Source organism: Bubalus bubalis, chromosome 8 (genome assembly GCF_019923935.1).
Source record: "Bubalus bubalis isolate 160015118507 breed Murrah chromosome 8, NDDB_SH_1, whole genome shotgun sequence".
Lineage (NCBI taxonomy): Eukaryota > Metazoa > Chordata > Mammalia > Artiodactyla > Bovidae > Bubalus > Bubalus bubalis.
The window spans coordinates 56,042,020-56,064,953 of record NC_059164.1 but is presented as its reverse complement, the minus strand read 5'-3'; the positions used below and the strand labels follow the sequence as shown (position 1 = coordinate 56,064,953).

Genomic DNA, 22,934 nt, shown 5'->3' with positions numbered 1-22,934 from the left:
AATATAGTAAAGTTGCAGAATATAAAATTAACACACAGAAATCCCTTGCATACCTATACACTAACAATGAGAAAACAGAAAGAGAAATTAAGGAAACAATCCCATTCACCATTGCAATGAGAAGAATAAAATACTTAGGAGTAAATCTACCTAAAGAAACAATAGACCTATATATAGAAAACTATAAAACACTGATGAAAGAAATCAAAGAGGACACAAATAGATGGAGAAATATACCATGTTCATGAATTGGAAGAATCAATATAGTGAAAATGAGTATACCACCTAAAGGAATCTATAGATTCAATGCAATCCCTATCAAGCTACCAACAGTATTTTTCAGAGAACTAGAACAAATAATTTCACAATTTGTAAGGAGATATAAAAAAACCTCGAATAGTCAAAGTAATATTGAGAAAGAAGAATGGAACTGGAGGAATCAGCCTGCCTGACTTCATGCTCTACTATAAAGCCACAGTCGTCAAGACAGCATGGTACTGGCACAAAGACAGAAATATAGATCAATGGAACAAAATAGAAAGCCCAGAGATAAATCCATGCACCTATGGACACCTTATCTTTGACAAAGGAGGCAAGAATATACACTGGAAAAAAGACAATCTCTTTAACAAGTGGTGCTGGGAAAACTAGTCAACCACTTGTAAAAGAATGAAACTAGAACACTTTCTAACACTATACACAAAAATAAACTCAAAATGGATTAAAAATCTAAATGTAAGACCAGAAACTATAAAACTCCTAGAGGAAAACATAGGCAAAACACTCTGACAAAAATCACAGCAGGATCCTCTATGACCCACCTCCCAGAGTAATGGAAATAAAAGCAAAAATAAACAAATGGGACCTAATTAAACCTAAAAGCTTTTGCACAACGAAAGAAAATATAAGCAAGGTGAAAAGACAGCCTTCAGAATGGGAGAAAATAATAGCAAACAAAGCAAGTGAAAAAGAATTAATCTCAAAAATATACAAGCAACTCCTGCAGCTCAATTCCAGAAAAATAAATGACCAAATCAAAAAATGGGACAAAGACCTAAACAGACATTTCTCCAAAGAAGACATACAGATGGAAAAAACTGGAAATAGAACTGCCATATGACCCAGCAATCCCACTGCTGGGCATACACACTGAGGAAACCAGAATTGAAAGAGACACGTGTACCCCAATGTTCATCGCAGCACTGTTTATAATAGCCAGGACATGGAAGCAACCTAGATGTCCATCGGCAGATGAATGGATAAGCTCTGGTACATATGCACAATGGTATATTACTCACCCATTAAAAAGAATACATTTGAATCAGTTCTAATGAGGTAGATGAAACTGGAGGCTATTATACAGAGTGAAATAAGTCAGAACGAAAAACACCAATACAGTATACTAATGCATATATATATGGAATTTAGAAAGATGGTAACGATGACCCTATATGTGAGACAGCAAAAGAGACACAGATATATAGAACAGTCTTTTGGACTCTGTGGGAGAAGATGAGGATGGGATGATTTGAGAGACCAGCACTGAAACATGTATGTTATCATATGTGAAACAGATTGCCAGTCCAGGTTCGATGCATGAGACAAGGTGCTCAGGGCTGGTGCACTGGGATCACCCTGAGGGATGGGATGGAGAGGGAGGTGGGAGGGGGTTCAGGATGGGTGACACGTGTACAACCATGGCTGATTCATGTCAATGTATGGCAAAACCCACTACAATATTGTAAAGTTATTAGCCTCCAATTAAAATAAATAAAAGAAAAAGGCTTTAGAGTGTTAAAAATCTGATAACACTGCCAGAAGAGAGGAAACAAGAGGGAATGCTAACAGAAGCAAGCTAAGGGGAGCCAGGAGAAGAGGAAGATCCTGAGAGAAGCAGGTGGAAGCATTAGCCTTGAAGGGAAGGAGTCTTGCCCCACCCCTGAGACAGGAAGCAGGAAGGAAAGGAAGGAGGCAGATAAGTGTGCAGGTGGCAGAGGAGAGAACACATGGATTTAAGGAAGTTCCTGTCTGATGGTTTATGTTTTCTCTGTTAAGGACAGGGGAAGTAGTGAGGCAGGCAGAATGGTAAAGTCTTGTCAGTAGTTGTTATGAGGATTAAGAAGGGAACTATGGACAGAGGTTTGTAACCCCATACAGGAGTGGGTGACCAAACCATCCCCAAGGAAAAGACATGCAAGAAGACAAAGTGGTTGTCTAAGGAAGCTTTACAAATAGCTAAGGAAAAAAGAGAAACAAAAGTCAAGGGACAGAGGGAAAGATATGCCCAAATGAATGCAGAGTTCCAGAGAATAGCAAGGAGAGATAAGAAAGACTTCTTAAATGAACAATGCAAAGAAATAGAAGAAAACAATAGAATGGGAAAGACTAGAGATCTCTTCAAGAAAATTGGAGACAACAAGGGAACATGTCATGCAAGGATGAGCATGATAAAGGACAGAAACAGCAAGGACCTAACAGAAGCAGAAGCGATTAAGAAGAGGTGGCAAGAATACACAGAAGAACTATACAAAAAAGTCTTAATGACCCAGATAATTTTGATAGTATGGTCACTCAAATAGAACCAGACATCCTGGAGTGTGAAGTCAAGTAGGCCTTAGGAAGCATTACTCTGAACAAGTTAGTGGAGGGGATGGATTTCCAGCTAAGCTACTTCAAATCCTAAAAGATGATGCCATTAAAGTGTTGCACTCAACATATCAGCAAATTTGGAAAACCCATCAGTGGCCACAGGACTGGAAAAGGTCGGTTTTCATTCCAGTTCCAAAGAAGGGCAGTGCTAAAGAATGTTCAAACTACTGTACAACTGCACTCATTTCATATACTAGCAAAGTAATGCTCAAAATCCTTCAAGCTAGGCTTCAACAGTATGTGCACTGAGAACTTCCAGGTATACAAGCTGGATTTAGAAAAGGCAGAGGAAGCAGAGATCAAATTGCCAACATTAGTTGGATCACAGAAAAAGCATCTACTTCTGCTTCACTGACTATGCTAAAGCCTTTGACTGTGTGGATCACAACAAACTGCAGAAAAATTCTTAAAGAGATGGGAATACCAGACCACCTTACCTGTCTCCTGAGAAATCTGTATGCAGGTCAAGACACAAACTTAGAACTAGATGTAGAACAACAGACTGGTTCAAAACTGGGAAAGGAGTACATCGAGGCTGTATATTGTCACTCTGCATCATATGAAATGCCAGGTTGGATAAATCATAAGGTGCAATCAAGATTGCTGGGAGAAATATCAATAACCTCAGACATGCAGATGATATCACTTCACTGGCAGAAAGTGAAGAGGAACTAAAGATCCTCTCGATGAAGGTAAAGGAGGAGAGTGAAAAAGCTGACTTGAAACTCAACATTCAAAAAACTAAGATTATGGCATCTGGTGCCATCACTTCATGGCAAACCGAAAGGGAAAAAGTGGAAGCAGTGACAGATTTGGTTTTCTTGGGCTCCAAATCACTTCGGACAGTGACTGCAGCCATGAAATGAAAAGACACTTGCTCCCTGAAAGGAAAGCTATGACAAACCTAGAGAGCATATTAAAAAAGCACAGACATCTCTGCTGACATAAAGAGTTGGACCATAAAGAAGGCTCAGTGCTGAAGAATTGATGCCTTCAAAATAGGGTATTGGAGCAGACTCTTGAGAGTCCCTTAGACAGCAAGGAGATCAAACCAGTCAATCCTAAAGGAAATCAACCCTGAATAATCACTGGAAGGACTGTTGCTAAAGCTGAAGTTCCATTACTTTGGCCACCTGATGCGAAGAGCCAACTCATTGGAAAACGCTCTGAGGCTGGGAAAAGACTGAAGGCAAAAGGAGAAGAGGGCGACAGAGGATGAGATGGTTAGATAGCATCACGGAATCAATGGAATTTGAGCAAACTCTGGGAGATAGTGGAGGACAGAGGAGCCTGGTGTGCTCAATCTATGTGGTCACAAAGATTTGGACATGATTTAGTGACTGAACAACAGAGACAGTAACCAGGACAGGTAGAAAGTTGCCATGTTGTATGGAATAAGCCTTATAGAGAGAGGGCATGGAAACTCTACAAAAGGATGGAGAATGGTATCTTTACATGCACTGGGGCATTTAAAGAGATCTAGAGTCAGGACACTGAACATGAGGCTTCAGAAGAGGAGCTTTCTCTACTTCAGAGGCCACACAGGAAGCTCTCTCATCAGGAGAGCCAGAGATCAGCAAAGGCAGAGATTTTAAAAGATTGTGTAATAGTATTAATTACTGAGAATGAAAGCACTTGCTGCCCATCACATTAGTAGCCTTCAGGGCTGAGACCAAGTCCACTTATTAAGTTATCTTAGCTTTTTTTCCTTTCTTTTTCTTTGCCTGATTTAGTTTGTGCTGGACTGTGTTAGTCGCTCAGTCATGTCCGACTCTTTGCCACTCCACGGACTATAGCCTGCCAGGCTTCTCTGTCCACGGAATACTCCAGGCAAGAATACTGGAGTAGATTGCCATTCCCTTCTCCAAAGGAACTTCCCAACCCAGAGATCAAACCCTGGTCTCCTGCCTTGCAGGCAGATTCTTTACCATTTGAGCTACAGGGAAGTCTGGTTTGGCTTACTTTTATGCTAAATTTACCAGGCTATTTACATTTTAATTTAATTTTGCAGGTGTATGCTACCTAATTTCTCTCATAGTCTGTAACAAAACAAGGGTCATGTGACCAGTGCTCCTATGCCTAAGCCCAGGGGGGACAGATATGTTTTGTGCTTGTCTAAGATTTATTGCTCATGATTATGGGGTGTCCTTGTGGGGTTCCCTTGTGACTCAGCTGGTAAAGAATCTGCCTGCAATGCAGGAGACCTGGGTTCAATCCCTGGGTTGGAAAGATTCCATGGAGAAGGGAAAGGCTACTTGCCGGGAGCCAGCACGGGAGTCCCTGCCCATAACAAGGTTATGTGGGAGAGTTCTGGTGGGCAAGGCGAGCCAGAATTCAAGGGGTGCCCCTCTGGGCCTGCCTGAGCGTCTACCCCAAAACCAGAGTCTGCCTGCCTTACTGCTTTGTGCTCTCACCTATACCTCTGACTTTATGGGGGGCTGTCCCCCACCACCATCTCCCTCTCTGAAAAAGAGTTAACTTACAGCTCCAGTTAATAAAGTTCCTGGGCACAACAAGAGTGTTTTAGTTCACAAACCCCTCAGATGGCTCTCTAACTTGCCTGACAGGTTTACCCGGACTCCTACAGCTATGCATACGATTGTTTACAGTCTCCCAACCACGAGAGGCACAGGAAGCTTAAGATATTCAAATAGTATAGAGCCTCTCGGAGAGTTAGAAATTGTCAGAATAGAACTAGTAGAATATTTCATTGTTGAGCCAATGCTTGCTGCCAAGTTTCCACATCCCCTGTATTGTATCCTTGGAAGTGTATTAATTAATATAGTTGGTATGTAGAAAAAATAAGTAGTGGCCTTGGTGTTAACAACTTTAGACCCTTAAGGTAATAAATTCTTTCCTTTGTTGTAAACCCACTGCACCTCTGCCCTATAGGAATGCAACTTTAACACCTTCAGAGGATGGCGCCAAACTTTAAAATAATTACTCTTAGAGAAAATAAGTCTTATGGTTGACAAACCTTTGTTAGAGTCATAAAATGTTAGCAGGCCTTCTGGCCAGAAGATGATGTAAATCACCTAAACCATTTGTATATGATACGTTTGCAGAAAAGAAACCCTGGTTTCGATAAGGATCAAAGACTGCTGACTTTGCATGATTTCACACCCCCTATTATCCTCTATGTGCAACTTAGGGTATAAAAGCCCCTGTTGAAAATAACGGAGAATAAAGCTATGGGCCTTGCTCACTGAAGCTTGGTCTCCCCATGTCATTCTTTCTCTCACCTCCTGGCTGAATTCCCATCTGGAGTGTGGAGGCTCGTCAAGCCTACTAATCTTGACTGGACTTCTAAGATCTGACCAGGGAGGCCTTAGTGTCTCCTCTCCTTCAGGAGAACAGGAGGACGCCTGCGTCTCCTACGTAGGCCTACGTAGGTGACACAAACTCCTTGTCTTGGAGTTTTATTGGTTTTCCACGTAAACCAAATTATTCAGCCTCTTTTCTCCACTGAATTTTCTCACTGAGCTATCCCTATTTAACCACTCTTTATATCTCTAATTAATACTTAATTAAGCTATCGCTATTCTAATCGCTGACGCCGTCATCTTGAGGGAATCCCTGGATCCAACCGGGGCTGGGCCCCGGCAGCTACTCATTCCAGTATCCTGGCCTGGAGAATTCCTTGGACTGTGTCATCCAGGGGGTTGCAAAGAGTTGGACATGACTGAGCGACTTTCACTTACAGGGGTGTCTCTTTCAGAATTGTTGGAGAAGTATGTAGAGTTTTCTGCACAGCAAGATGGGTGGCAAACCTATCAGTCTATTAAATTTTTCAGCCTCCTGTCATTTTTTCATTTTACTTATAAATACAAACATCATATAGGAAAGGATAAGTGGAAAGTAACTCAATCTGAGAAATTCACCTCAAAGATGGTAACTAGTGCAGAGAGGCTGTGCTGGACTTCTAGGGACCAGGTGGGAAACTGGAGTATAGCACAAGAAACTGAAACATTGCAGGGAAAAAACGAGACACAAAGCATTTATGAACAAATTTCTAGGGAGCAAAAGTGATGAATTCATCAAAGACTCTTGCAATCTAGGCCATACATTAAACTAATCCCTTTCCAACCAGGATACATGATCATGCTCTATTTAGCTGATTTCTTATCTGGCCCTTCTCTTGCTCAGAAGCAATAAATCCCACCCTAAGGAATCAGATTCTCTACTAAGTAAATCCCCAGTCTGGCTGAGTTGGGTCACTTGAGTCATAGTGGTGTTAATCAACATAATGAATTTGCAAACCCAATTTCTTTAAAAGTAGACTATATTATTACTTGTTTATCTATACATACAAACTAGACCCAAGAGTATTTAAGCATGTACTTCAAAGAAATAAAAATCCTTCACTAGAATAGTTAAGAATGGAAACTTGAGTACAGTTAATAAACTTCCTACCCTTTTTTGGACCTTCATATTATTATCCTTAACAGACTTGACTCTTGGAAAATGAATTTTCTTAAGCTTATTATTTCAATCTCTTTTCTTAACTTTGCTTTCCAGCAGGTAGCTGGCAATGAGTAGCCAAAAATATCTCTACAAATTTAAGGAAGACAACAAACCTAGAAGAATGCAGCAAAATAACAAAACTTAGCAAGACTAAATGCTGTTACAATCAACTTAGGAAGTCCAAAGACAAGTTTTGGACTTAGCCATCAACAACTTGGAGATATGACTGATGTCCTCAGAGGTGAAAAGGGGCCCTGGAAGCACAAAATCTTTAATGATGACTAATCAAGTTCTTTCACTTCCCTTTCTAAAGCTATAATATTTGGATTTTTGTAGATTTCAGAGGTTATCTCCATGGAGTACCACTGCAAACATACTATCAATTATGTAAAGGTGAAAATGACTCTGAAAGGGAGCTTTGCCCTCAGAATTCTTTAGCTCCTGCCCTAAAGGATGAGTCCAGGTTCTTGCCAGACCACTGACTGATAACAACTTTGTCACAATGATTTCCTTAAAACACACTCAGAAGTCCAGTCACTGTCACAAGGGGAAATTATTATCATAATTTTAGGCCCAAATTAGGCTATTAAACAATTTTCAACATACCACTTTTTTTTTTTTTTCCTTAGTTCACTGCAGAAATGAATCTTCTAAACCAGAACCTTACATGAGGAGGAAAGTAGATTTTATATATCCTACTATGAGGGATTCCCTGGTGGCTCAGATGGTAAAGAGTCTGCCTGCAATGTGGGAGACTGGGTTTGATCCCTGGGTTGGGAAGATCCCCTGGAGAAGGAAATAGCAACCCACTCTGGGAAAATCCCATGGACAGAGAAGCCTAGCAGGCTACAGTCCATATGATCTTATAAATAAATCAGTTTTAAACTTTATGTAGCTAAATTTATACATTTGGGGTGTACCTAATTTCTAACATTGAAGAGGCATCATGAGAAAGGCCCTCCTTCCCTTAACTTTCTAAAAATGTTCATTCATATTATAAAGGCTCTTACAGTTTTATTTTTTACATTTAATTGGAATTTGCTTTGGTATAAGAAGCAAGGCAGGAATCCAGAGTTTAACTTTTCCCTGCAGCACCTATTGTGGCCATCTCAATTATCTCAACATCACTTATTAAATGGACTATTTTTTTACCCAGTAATTTGAAATCTATTCCTCTTCTTAGCTTCCTTTTTTGTTCAAATTTTTAAATTAATAAATTCAAGCCTGTAATTGTCAGTAGGCTGTGAGACTGCCCATCATGGCAGAGGAAGAATAACATTATGCTCATAATATCATTTTATAATCATAACCCACAAGTGCCCTTAAGTAGAAATTGAACTTCTTGGCTCAGTACTATGAAAAAGAAAACCATGGCATCAACTAGATGAAAAACAAAAGATGTTATGCTTGGCAGGTATTCCAGTTCTCTTTAAGCAACACTGAATAATCCTAATCATAAGACTCAGTTACTTAGGGTTGTTCTGCAGAGCTAATGCTTCCTCATGGGTCTACACAACGTAGGCCTGCCCCGCATGAGATGATCTACAGATACCATCCTGAGCCTCCTTTGTGATGGAGGGAGATCACTGGGAAGAGCTGCTCTTTACACTGTTGATGCTCAAATAAATTTTCTTACGCTTTCTGTATCAGAATTCTGTGTATTCATTGAAAATTTGTTTAAGGGCTTGAGATGATTCAAAGCTCCACTTTTGAGAAAAATGGTGGTTCTGTCCAAGGCATCCTGACAGACCCCAGGTAATGGAGTAGAATGAGCCTATGCCTGGGAACCAATACCAGTTGGATGCTAAATGCTCACACGGAGAAGCAAGCCTTGCTACCTGTCCTCCCGGCATTTTAAGCACATTGGTATCTCTAATCAGCAACTAAGAGTCTTAATATTATTTATACTTCTTTAGAGGAAGTCAACCCAGACTTGACTGGAAAGTTAGTACCTGCCACCCAAAAACACCCTCCAATCCACAGGTGAGACAGCCTACATTGTGAAATGTCATGTACGCTCAGTCGTGTCTGACTCTCTTCGATCCCATGGACTGTAGCTCACCAGGCTCCTCTGTCCATGGGATTTTCCAGGCAAGAATACTAGAGTGGGTTGCCATTTCCTCCTCCAGGGGATTTTCCTGACCCAGGGATCAAACCCACGTTTCTTGCATCTCCTATATTTGTGGGTGGATCCTTTACCACTGTGCCACTTGGAAAGCCTTGTGACATGTCATAAAGAAGTGATTTATTCTTCTAAATATTATTAGGAAGTTAATAATTACCTTAGCCCTGCCTTTTCTGTGTGAAGATTTAATGGTACACAGAGTCAAGATCACAAACATTCACATCAAGTGCCACTTATGTCTTTTGGAAAACTGTAGCTGAAGACACAGCCTGTTATATTACCCATCTCACATAAAGGGGCCACAGACCTTTATTTATATAAATAGATCATCTCACATGTCTAGTGCATTTAGCTCCTCTGTGTGCCTCAGTGTTACTCTACTTGAAAATATTTATTCTCTGTATTTTAACATCACAAATTCCTTTAAGTCACTTTTGAAGTCTACAGAATGTATGTGTCAGAAATGGCGGAACTTTAATGGTCTTATTCACCACTATATTCCCAGTTGCTAGAAGAATGTCTGCCCCATGGTCTGTGGTAGTCAATGTGCTGAACAAACAACCAGAAAATAAATGATTCAAGAAATATGCACATACATATCAATGCACAAACAAAAATTACCCGGTGTCTTATGCATGAACACTCATTTTACCAGCAATAATCCAAATGTAAAGAAAGTCTCTGTCATATCCTTCCTTCACTCAGTGTATCTTCACTGCACATCTGCCACATGCCAGAACCCCTCTGACTCAGCTGCTGCTCCTGAAGGGCTCCTAAACCTACCATGGTGAGTTGAGGGGTCATCAGACAACCATCTGACAATGTAATGAGGACAATGGTAAGAGATTTGTGCAGATACCTGGAGAACTCATGGATGGGCACATAGTCAGCTGGGAACACAGAGAGTAGGAACTAGGGTGTGGGGACTGTTTTCCCAAGGTTCTGGCCCAGGTGAGCCTCTGCAGATGAGGAGGAGCCAACTGTTGGGAGACAGGGGAAGCATGACTGCAGGAATGTCACGTGGAGCTGGGGGGAACCAGCAGGTAGGAAGTGACTGGAGCATTAGGTAGAGGACTGGAAATGGGATGATGAGGCATAAGGGCGGAGAAGGCAATGGCAACCCACTCCAGTACTCTTGCCTGGAAAATCCCATGGATGGAGGAGCCTTGTAGGCTGCAGTCCATGGGGTCGCTAAGGGTCAGACACGACTGAGCGACTTCACTTTCACTTTTCACTTTCACACATTGGAGAAGGAAATGGCAACCCACTCCAGTGTTCTTGACTGGAGATGGGGGAGCCTGGTGGGCTGCCGTCTATGGGGTTGCACAGAGTCGGACATGACTGAAGCGACTTAGCAGCAGCAGCAGAGGCATAAGGGAGAAGGCAGCCCGACATACCTGAAAGCCTGCCATTTCCACTGTTGGCAATGGGAAGCTTTTCCATGGGTTGAAGTCAGGCAGGGGCCTGGTAAGATTTGCACCTTAGACAGGTCACCCTAATGGCTGACTGGAAAATGAACTAAAGGGAGAGAAGGCCCAGGGAGGCAGGACTAGTGAGCCCAGGTGAGAGCTGACAAGAGCCTGGAAGAGTGTGTGGTTACAGAAATAGAGAAATGCAAAGGAGAAAGATTTTGTAGAAAATCATATACTTTAGTGCTTGATTTCATAGTTGCAACTGCTTCTGTTCTATATTTCATTATTACTAGTATTCTCTGATAATTCCTAAGGATCTCTTGTTAGGTGCATTTTCTTTTTATTGCCTACTACACTATATTTTTTTTCCCCAAATCTTTGCATGCCAATTCTTATGGCAAAAAATAGAGTAACAACCACTGAAGTTGTCATAACAAGGAACAGCTACTTACTTCTCCCTTGCTTTGTGAGAGCAGCAAATAAGACAAACAGAAAGGTGACCTTGCAAAATCTGCTTCTGGGGTACACAGATAAGAAAGCAAGTACTGGGAATATTTTAAAAATATTAATATATTAAAATATTAAAAACCTTATTTGTAAGGTTTATCTAATCCTATCACAGCCATGGATAGGATTTCAAGGTCACCCTATAGACTTAACCAAATACCGTTATTTCAATTAAGTTTAAAAAAAATCTTTAAAATACGTGTCAGAATATGATAGAATCTAGAGATACTACTCTCAAAAATGCACTCTCTCTGCCAGCAATCATCCAAAAGAGTATCTTTGCAGTCCGTTTCTTCTCTTTTCCAGAGTGAGGATAAGACTGTGAGTTAGTACTTCTGCCCTGTTTTTCACAACTACCCCAACCTCTGACTGATGTTACCTTATGCACAATGAGCTCATGTGTGCCATCTGGAAGTGTCCTACCATCTTCCTGCATCAGGGGAACAAAGGAGAATCCAAACAATTTCTTCTCTCCTTTCTCCTTTGCTGTAGAAGGGGGAAAAAAAAAAGAATCAGTTATTTCAGTGTATGCTTACACACTGTGTTCAGACACACAGATTGGGGACATGAGTGATCATGAAGAAATAGAACACTCCCCACCCCTCACCCCACACACACATCCGCACCCTTTATACAATGAAGAGCAGCTCTTATGATGGGACTTCTGTCTACAGTGGCCACCCTCTAACCCCATAGTCCTGCCTCATAACCATAAGTTATATTCCTTGACTAATTTTCTTCAAGGGATTCACTATTTGAAATTATGTGTTTTGTTTGTTTGTTTTTTGAAGTTGTAGATTTCCTGTTTCTTCTCCTCACAACCCAACCTCCACCCCTTCTCATAAGCACCACAGAGGGCAAGATACTTGTCTGCTTTATTTTACTCTATGCTTGGTATCTCAAAGAATGCCAAGAACATAGTAGGTTCCCAACAAATGTATGGAACATAAATGAATGAGTGAATGAATGAACTCTCCCTACAGCCACATGTATAAACAGAGACCTCTGAAAGCCACCTCCTTGGAATCAGGCACACAGACAAACACAAACTGCAATCAATAGTTGATAAGAGCTTACTGCAGTAGTATTTGTGTGCCAGAAATGAGGCAATGAGGTTTTCCGATGAAAACCCAACTGAATTACAATGGCTAGAACAAGGGTCATTGGCAACTGTTTACAGATAAGGAAACTGAGAGGTCTATCACAATGTTACCTGCTCCAGACCTCTTGTGTGCCATTCTAGTACTTTCCACCCAGCTTCAGCTTCTCCAAAAATGAAGACCGTAAGAAAGAGAATCTGGTTTGTTCAACTGGACTCTGCCCTTGTATTTAGACGTGCAGAGGAGTTGCAGGCTGGCAGCCGTCATGCGCTGGCCTGTTATTCTTGCCTACACAACTGCGGAAGTGGCGGTTTTACTTGACAGAAAAATCCAGCTTTGGGATACAGTAAGCCCCATGCTAGAGGAGTCAGATATGGAAATCCTGAGGATCGGACAAGAGACTCTAATAATAAACACATTATCCCCTTCCAATTGTTTCTGGCATTTAACCACAGGGATGTGGAACCCTGTGCACAGAGTAATTTTAGCTGGCTGGCTTAGGTTCCTAGCATGAGGGCAGCCCTGAATTGTGATTACAGTGAAGGATTTTCTTTTTAAATCATTAATTTCAAGCCTAGAGAGAAAATGGGGAAATACCAACAGTCTTCAAACAAAAGTCACAGCAAAGATCTCTGGAAAGAGATTTATAAGTCAGTGAGTGTGCTGGGTATGGAACTTGTGATTTAGAGGGCAAGACTTATTTAGAAATAATTTCTTAAGTTGCTTTGACTGTCTTTTTGGTGTGGTTTTCGGTATTCAATTTGGAAAGATAAAAAAAAAATTCCAAGATGCATAAAATTAGCAAAGGTAAGGAACAAAGCAATAGCTTCCCTAAATTTGCCCTTGGTTATAAAATAAAAATAAATACCAAGTAAAGTTTAAAGTACATAGCCTTTTTTCCTAAGCTATTAGATCAGGATTAATGAACTAAATAGACTATTATGTATAATATGTATAATACAATCCCCTTTTATTAATAAAACCCCTGAATCTATGGATTCCACCTCTTGACTTTGCAATATGTTTCTTCTTGTAGCTCAACTTGAACAATTCTGCCCCCTGGGACCTCCAATATATCAACTCACCACTCCTTACCCCTTCACTCCCACCTCCCATTTCTATGGCCCATCATTCTAATCACCTCAGTGAAAATACCCTCAACACTCCCCCTTCCACATGTCCACTCATAACACTATACCTTGGCAGAATCCAATTTGTGGCTTATTCTATGCCTAACCTAAGCTTAATTAACGCACACTAATAGTACTTTGGCCACCTCATGCAAAGAGTTGACTCATTGGAAAAGACTCTGATGCTGGGAGGGATTGGGGGCAGGAGGAAAAGGGGACGGCAGAGGATGAGATGGCTGGATGGCATCACTGACTCGATGGACGTGAGTCTGAGTGAACTCCTGGAGTTGGTGATGGACAGGGAGGCCTGGCGTGCTGCGATTCATGGGGTTGCAAAGAGTTGGACACGACTAAGCGACTGAACTGAACTGAACTACAAAAGCATCCTGGGACAGGCAAACTTTCGTTTACCTAATCGGCAGACTCCTCTACTTTTCTGGACAATAATTTCATCCATTCTCCTTGTCTCTCAAGCCTCTAATACCCTGATACTTTCACTTTCAGCTCATGGAGAGAGAACTCCTTCACACCCTCGCATCCACCTATCACTCACCTGCATCTGCCCTCCTAGCCCGGAACTGCCCACGCTCCCACCCAAGGCTAATTTTTATCCTTGAGTCCTAGGTCCTGTGCTCCTTCCCCAACTCAAGAACACTGCTCCTACAGGTGTCCCCACTCTCTACATCATCAGGTTTTCCTCTCTACTGAATTATCTCTCCCAAACAAACATACTTTAAAAGTTCCATTTAAAAAAACAAACAACAGCAAAAACTTCCTATGACCTACTTGTTCTATAGCAACTATCTCACATCTCTGCTCACCAGTATTTCTTATAGCAAAGCTTCTTAAAAGATCTGTCTGTACTCACTGCCTGTCCTTCCTTTTCTCCATCTTACTCTTTGACTCCAGTCAGCTTTCAACTCCACAAATCCAAGAGAACCACCTGTCAGGTTCAATGACTTCCATGATGCCAAATCAGGAGATCATTTCTTGGTCCTTATTTTATTTATCACTGGCACCTGACACATGATCAATCCCCTTATGAAAAGCTTTCTTCATTTAGTCTCCTAGGTTCTATTTTTCCTTGATTCTCCTTCAACCTCACTGGCTATTCCTTTTTAATCTACTTAATGATTACTTCTCACTCTCCCCAAATCTAAATGTGTCAATGACCCAAGGATCCATCCTTGGACTTCCCTTTGCTATCTAAACTTTTTACGTAGACATCTCGTCCAGTCTCCTGGCTTTGAAAACCGTGGATATCTGTGATATGCTGGAGCTAACCTGTACTGGTTCACAAAACTGACAATATGTATCTTCCCTCAACTACAAGATCAGTGATGTCATGTTGGCAGCTTGAAATTGACCATGGTGGGAGTATTTACCCCATGGAAATCAGCAAATGCTATAATTTAGGGCTTCCCCTCCCCTCTCCATCACTCTGAGTGCAGGTTAAATATTTACAGCACACCAATGAACTACATGTTCTCATTATCAAGTTTAAGTCTCCAGCTTGGATCTCATTCAACTGTCTACTTGATGTCTTGAATATCTAATAGACTTCTCAGACTTAGCATATTTAAAATGGAATGTTTGATTTTTTCTCTCCAAACAGATTCTTCCTGTTGTCTTCCCCACTTCATTAAATGACCCCTTCACTCTGAGACCAAAATCTTGAGATCAACCTTGAATTTTCTCCTCCCTTCACATCCAATCTGTCAATAAATCTGTATAAAAGAATCAAACCACTTAAATCTCGTACTTGGAATTCTGCAAAAGACTCCTGAATGGCTTTTCTGTTCCCATCTGGCCCACCTACAATCTATCATCCATACAGTGGGCAGACTTAACTTCAATCTAAAATCTCTAATGCTTCTTTATCACTCCAAATAAAGTCCAAAGTCCTCCTTCCCATGACCTAAAACACAACAGAGGATCTGGTTCTGCTGCTCCCTCTCTGGTTCTCATGTCCAACTCTCTCACTTGCTCATTCTGGCCTCCTTGCTATTCCTGTAAAGTGCCAATCATGTTTGAGAATGCACAGTGATATAGATATATACAAATCAAATATGAATCTGAGCCAATCAGAGGCTTTCCTGGTAACTTCACATGCCTAGGAAAGTTCCCGAGGGTTCCCTTGAGCTGTCTAAGGGCTGGATCAGCTCCTGGCTGAAAAGACAGCACATGGGTCAGGGGTGCCTAAGACCACACAAGCCAGTCAGGCCTTTAATAATGCATCTCCTCTTTCTGTGTAGTCTTCCTAGGCTGTAAAAGTGATGAATTGATTTTTATGAAAGTGATCATCTTAAAAAAAACCTTGTAGATTTCTACAGCTACTTTGTTTCCTCCTTCTTTTTCATCTCTTTCCATAGAGGTTATGGGTTTTTTGAGAATGGCACCATTTACCTCCCAGGATTCCATTCACCTCCATTTCTTTCTCATGGAGGTCTCTGGTTTGTGACACACTTTCTACAGACTATGCCACACTGTTGTTTCAGCTTAGTAAGCAGTACCCAACATAACAAGGCCACGGAGACACTCCATCCACTTACTGGAACAATGCCGAAACTCGAAGCGGATGTGTGCACCCCTGAATTTATCCACGGGGATAGGAAGTTTCAGCAGCTCGGACCACCTGGGGCTGTTGTTATGATAAAGCACAAAGGAGTGGTACTCGCTAGCCGGTGGCTCTCCAGAGCCGAAGGATATAAAATCCTGACAAAGGAAACATGCAGGTTAAAGACAGCTTCATTTCAAGATGATTTTGGAAGGAGCAGAACAATTGCTTTGCTGTGTCTGTGTGCTCCCAAAACAGCACTTAATGTGAAATTACTTCCTCAGTCCTCTTCGGGGCTGTTCTGCACCTGCTTCTGCGGGCAGGCTGTGTTTGGTTCATCCTGAGGCTGGTCTCCCAGGGCCTAATTGCTCAAAGGTGGACCTCGGTGACACATGCTAGCTGAGCAACTGCGTGCCCAACTTGGAGTCAACTACAAAGCAAAATTCTCAACCAGCCACAGCCAAAAGCCTTCTGTGCCTTCCTATAAAACTCAGTAAGCCCCGGGGCTCCCATGAAATACTTCTTCCACAAAGGAATCTGATATGATCACCCCGATTAGCAATACTCTAATCTCCACGTCCTATTTTGGTCATAATGAAAATATGTAGGATTAAATATGGGCTCAGACACTAAAGAATGCCTGCAATGTGGGAAACCTGGGTTCAATCCCTGGCTAGGGAAGATCTCCTGGAGAAGGAGATGGCCACCCATTCCAGTATTCTTGCCTGGAGAATCCCATGGACCGAAGAGCCTGGAGAGCTACAGTCCATGGGGTCGCAAAGAGTCAGACATGACTGAGCAACTAAAAAAAAACCCAACTCCACAAAGAAAAAGTATACCTCTCCAAAACTATAACAGATGAAAGGGAAAAAAATGAAATGGGATAAAAATGCAGAATTTAAGGAGTAGCTGCTATGAGGATGTTTTTGACATGATTAATTAAACAAACTGAAAGCTTATTTCCCATCTTTTCATGATTAAAAACAAACAAACAAATTACATGGGGGTGGAGAAGAAAAATAAGATTGAAAATACTGCAAATCATAAGTTAACTGACTGCACTAAAGATGAACCCAAGGCAAGGATGTGAAATTGTTTTACCAAAAAGAATTCAGCATTAACGTACCTTCAGGGTCTGGCCACTACTCTCTACAATGAACATCGTAACTTCCACGTTTCTGGCCACACTTTTTCCTCCTTTCTCAAATTCTCCCCTTTCTATAGTGATATATAAATCATTCCGCATTTCACCTAGCAGAAGAAGAAAATTGAAACGGCATTATATATATAGTAGGAAGTATAATAGAGTGCTCTATCAAGGAAAAGTTTAGTTCATAAAAAATAGTGTTAGAGCATACAACATACAATATTTATACTTCTATAATAAGATCCTCACCCTTACTGCCAACATCCAAGGAAAGCCAAGGCCAGCCTCTGCTAGCTTGAAATTAGCAATACTGAAAACATACATTTAGAAGGGAAATAAAGGACCTGGGTAGAAAGGTGCTGTTCAGTTTTACCATTTTTCAACATTTCCTTCATTTCATTTATGAGGTGTGATTACAGAATGACAGCTGAGCAGGGGTGGTTCAAAGCAACTAGTCTCAATACTTTATAGTCAAGGCACTTACAGAAGAAGAAATACTTAAGTGGAAGAAAATGATAGGACTGCAAAGGGTACAGTTACAATTTCAATCTTCTAAATTTCATGGACGAAATGATCTCACCCCTGGAAGAATCCAGATTAGTGCTTTACAAACACAGATGTAGAATAATTCAGTCATACAGAGACATTTGGCTTAATATTTCTTGCCATCAAGCTATAAAACAAATGAGAAAGGCCCTGGATTCAAACTGACTTAGTCTATGTACACATATATCATCTATTGTTTTTTCTCCATTGGCTATTTATGAAACTTGAATGCTTTTTCATTTTGCCCCTTTCTTACTACTGCAAGGAAAAAAAAAATAGAAATTGTATGCCAACTGGCAAAGAGAGGCAAACACGCTTGACAACCTGCTTTTATTTCTCCTGTAAGAATTAAATTAGGGGTAGGCAATAAGTGGATACGGACATGAGAAGTAAGTCAACAACGTGTGACTAGAAAGTTTTTGAAGGTAAATACTGGCGAGGTCAGCAAGGTTGAATGTACTTTTACTTAACACCGCTTCCAAACATTTGAACACTCAAAAGCAATACTGCTTTGTTCTAATTAAAAAAAAAAAACACCTCTCCTTAAGAAAGCAAATCACCAAAAGGAACAATAACCATACAAATGTACCCACATTTGGGAAATTTATCAAACTTTCTGACCAAAATGTATATAAGAAAGTACCCGAGCTTTCAAAACTATGGGGGAATACCAGTGTGCATGGCCACCTTCCTCCACAAAGGGGGACTTTGAATAGAGCATCATTTGCAAATGACCTTGCCTGACCAGGAAACAGATGGGCCACAAAAGGGAGACACTGAGTAAGTTCTAAAAAAGATGAAATCTCACGCCCTCTTTAGAAAGTGTATGTAAGGAATACATTAATGGAAACAACTGATACAGTGGTCTCTGTCTTATGAATTTCTTAGTTCTCTCATGTAGCTCCTACAACCAACTTGAGAAGGCAATGAACTTGGAACTCCAGGAGAAAAGCAACATATTTCAACACACACATTTGCATGCTCTGAAAGTTTTCTGGTTTAACCATCTCAATTTTTTTAAAAAATTAGGAAATTATCCCACAAATTTCACAAATTCTCTACAGTTTTATAACCTGATTCATTTAATTACTATATATTTATCATTAAGTTTCTATATATTTATATATATATATATATTCATACATACACACATACATTCTCAACACTATTTATTTTAACAATTCCAATGCAGAATATAAGCTCACCAACTATGTCTTCCAAATTCACCAGTTTCAACTCAAAACAGGCCTGCAGTGCTAATGGTCTGCACATGTGCTATTTCAACAACTGTCTGAGGGGAAATTCTTGACAATACTGTTCCCATGAACAGATTTGCCAGGTAAAAAAACAATACAAAAATCAAGGTACTTTAGAACACACACCCCCCACACAGCAGTAGGAAAATTCCTTTGCTTCTGGAGTAGGTGACATATGAGTGGTTGAGGTGACACACAGCCTATAGAACACACACTGATTAACGGGAAGTGTAGCTACAGGGGCTTTTACCTTAGAAATTTCTCATAATGAGTGATCAGCCTGTCCAAACCACATGGGGATTAACTGTCCTGGAAATGAAGAGTAAGTGCTTCTTGGGAGGGGGACTTCCAACACTCATCTATTGGCAGGGCCAGTAATTCTGGCTTAAGCAAAGTGGAGGGAGGGAGGTCTGCAAGACAACCTGTTTCTCGCTGTGTGCAGGCTGGGCCCTGCAGAGCAACAGGGATGGAGGGAGAGTAAAATACCACCAGGGCCACGAAATTCTTTCTCCATGTATTCATTTAGCAAATAGACTGTGAGCACCTACTATGTGTCAGATGTTATCTTAAGTCCAGCAGACTCAGCAATGGACAAAGCAAAAATGCCTTCGCAGCAGAGCTTAGAGTCTAGTAGGAAAAGATTTTGAACAAAGAAGTAAAACACAGAGCACCCTGAATAATGCTAAGAGCTATGGATCAAAGTGAGACAGAGAAGGGGACAGGGTGCTGAATGAGGCAGAGAGGCTGTCCCATGAGAGAAGCCCTCACTAAGAGGATGAGACATCTGTGGAAGCGAGGCTGTCTTTCCAAAGGGAGGTTTCATATGGCCTTCGCTTCCCAAATGGACCCCTGCAGCTGGGTTAGCTTATAACTGAGCTGGATTCTTCTCTCTTTTCTGAGTTCAAATAAGCCTAAAGAATGTAGGGTCTCGGGAAGACTGGAATAAGGAGATCTGGATTCCAACTTTCCCTGCCACTGTCTCCTGTCTGTGACATTAGTCTAGACAGGGCAAGATAAACCTTGGGCCTCACGTGTCTGTGTCACTCAAGTGGGAGGTGGTAAAGGCAGGGGTAGGGGTGGGAGAGCCAGTAGCAGGGACAAGATTGCTTTGTTATGTTTCCTTTTCTGTAGAATTTCTAGAATACAACACATTCATAAATAAAAACACCTTATACACACATTGTACTTTTCTGTTCTTTAACTGCCACTGTCCCTGAAACCCTCTTTATCTTCCCCCAAACTTTTTTTTAAAATTTTTATTTCGCAAAGTTTTTAGACTAAAGTAAGATTTCTCTGAAAAGAGAAAACATGACAAGAACATTTCTCCTGGATGACATTCTACATGCGTCCACCCCCCTCAGCAATCCATAGCTTGCTGTGTTCTAATACTGCAAGGTGCTATGTTTTGCCAAAATATGTTGAAGGATAAAGTTGAAACAAGTGTTAATTAAAGTCAATACACTTGAGGTTGACTCTAGAGAAAGCCAACCTAAAGGAAACTAATAAGCCCAAATGATGTTAAGAAAGCAAATCCTGGGTAATTAAGAGAGAAATCATAAGGTGGGCATGAAATGGAGTCATAGCACCAATCATGAAAAGCTACTTGCCTGACAATGTTTATTAACACCTTGCACCTCTTAAATTTATTACTCTGTAAATTTGACGCGCTTGACACTTTCCTCTGTTTCACAGGCCCTGTTTCACTGGGAAGCCTTCAAAATATCACTGTAGATGACATAAAGATAAGGCCACAGAAGTAGGAACAAATTCAAAAAGAGTTCAGTAACTACAATCAAATGGGGTTGATTTGTGGCTTATCCTCAATGGGCAACAGGCTTTTATCAGTTCTGTAAACCTGGATTCTGTCCTATGAATGCCTTGGATAAAGTCACAGAGGACAAGCTCATCACATCAAGTAAAACACTGTCCCCAGCCATAGGGGCTAGTCCAGTGCCTCTTCTGTGCTAGAAAATTATTGTCACTTCTGAAGCTGGAAAATAAAAGTTTCCGTACTTCTTAAAAACAAAAGACTATATGTAAATGACTATAGCATTTTTGTGAACTTAGATTATGATGATGGTGCTTAGTAGTAGATAGACAGACAGTAGTCAGGTACTTTGCCAAATGCTGTAAGTAGAATATCTCATTAAATCCTCACATAAACCTTATAACAAGGTCCTATTATTTCCATTTCACAGATGAGGAAACTGAAGTACAGAGATTAAGAAACATGTCCAATGTATTACCAGTATCTCTGTTTACCCATGAAAATGTAATTCAACAGGTAAGAACATTCATCAAATAAGCTAGCGTAATTCAGCCTTTGCCTCCAAAAGACCAATGCCCTAAATAAGGGAGATATTAGTCCCACCCTAATTGGCCAGACCAGTTGTCAAGCAATGATTTCATTTCTAGGAATGAGACAGAACATGTATGCTTCAGACCATAAACAACACAGAGAAGGCAGTCATCAGTGGAGAGATGAGGGTGACAAGAAGTTAACTGAACTTTGAAATGTTGAGGTTACAAGCAGAAAAACTCAACCCAGTGGACAGAAGGTAAAAGGAAACTAGTTCAACATGAAAAGTCATTTGGAGAGATGACATGAGATGTGATGATGTGATCTTGGCCATTTAAGTACTCAAGTACAGCCAGGAAACCATCCCCTAGGACCCGAGGAAGAAATTCATGCACTGGACATGTAGCTGAGCTGGATGGCCCTTTGTGTGTGTAGCAGGCACTTCCTTACCTCCCCAAAGATGTCCAGGTCCTAATCCCATGAACCTGTGAATATGTTACCTTACATGACAAAAGGGGTTTTACAGACATGATTAAGTTGAGACTCTTATGATGGGAAAATTTTCTTTGATTATGAGAATGGGCTCAATTTAATTTCAAAGATCCTTATAAGAGGGAGGCAAAAAGTCAGAGTCAGAGAAGGAGATACGATGAGAGAATTGGAGGTTGAATGATGTGGGGCCATGAGCCAAGGAGTACAGGCCACCTCCAGGAGCTAGAAAAGGCAAGGAAATGGATTCTCCTTCAGAATCATCAGAAGAAATACAGCCCTGCTGATTCTGGGATATTAGCCCAGAGAGACCCGTGCAAATTTCTCACCCCCAGAACTGTAGTCCATTTGCATTGTTTTAAGCCACTCCATTTGTGCTGATCTGTTACAGCAGCCATAGGAAATGAATACAATATGCCATGCACACTTAAACTTCCATCACCTCAGGACATCTTCAAGGAGGGGACAGAGCAAGGGGCAAGGGCAAGCTTCCCAGGTAATTGAAATCAAAGCAAACCACATACAAGGAAAATTTATGCATGGGATGAAAAATTAACTTTGGATTTCTCACATGGAGTATGCTTGAGTAAAACATACCTGGTGCTCTTGTTTCTGTTTTATTTTAAAAGAGTACTCTGAGATGTTGAACTTTTGAGGGGGTAGATTTTTAATTTTTTTTTAATTTAAATTTATTTATTTTAATTGGAGGCTAATTAGTTTACAATATTGGAGGCTAATTAGTTGTTTTTGATGACTATCAAACAAGCACTGGCAAATGAGCAACAGCAGTCATGAGGGGCTTTCCAGGCAGTGGTGCAGAGAAAAAGGAGCAGGAACAGGGTGCCCTTTACACTCTAGGACCACACATGCATCTCTGATAGTAGCAGTTGGGGAAAGTCCTACACCCACAGGCAGTGGGGCATGTCAGCTTCCTAATCTGGGGGCACCAGCTCTCTCCTTGGTCACTGTGGCATTCGTTGGTTAAGAGACCACCATACCCTTGGTAAGGGCATGATCAGGGGGTTCAGATTTAAAAAGGCCAGTTGCAACTGTGTGATGTAGAGGTCCATGACTTGGCCTGGGGGGTGGTGAATTTTAGTTAGATTTAGGATATATTTTTTAGAGAAGACCAAGTCAAGTAGGTTCCTACCTCTTTCTCTAAAAGAATGATTATTTGAGGCAATTCCATCTGGTGATGTACATATCTCTTCCAGTAAGTGGTAAATAATACTAATAATATATATATATATATA

The 22,934-nt window shown here is 40.9% G+C and overlaps 1 protein-coding gene across 4 annotated transcripts in view; it reads right to left on the bottom strand.

Moving 5' to 3' along the window:
- DOCK4 (dedicator of cytokinesis 4) overlaps window positions 1-22,934 on the bottom strand; it is a 474,663-nt gene that overhangs the window by 169,454 nt on the left and 282,275 nt on the right. For all 4 annotated transcript variants that reach the window (XM_045166403.1, XM_045166401.1, XM_045166404.1 and 1 more), the window contains exons 14-16: window positions 17,071-17,195; window positions 15,940-16,102; window positions 11,537-11,643 (exon numbers count right to left, since the gene is read on the bottom strand). In XM_045166403.1, coding sequence (XP_045022338.1) covers window positions 11,537-11,643; window positions 15,940-16,102; window positions 17,071-17,195 — 395 coding nt within the window. The remainder of the gene's footprint in view (window positions 1-11,536; window positions 11,644-15,939; window positions 16,103-17,070; window positions 17,196-22,934) is intronic.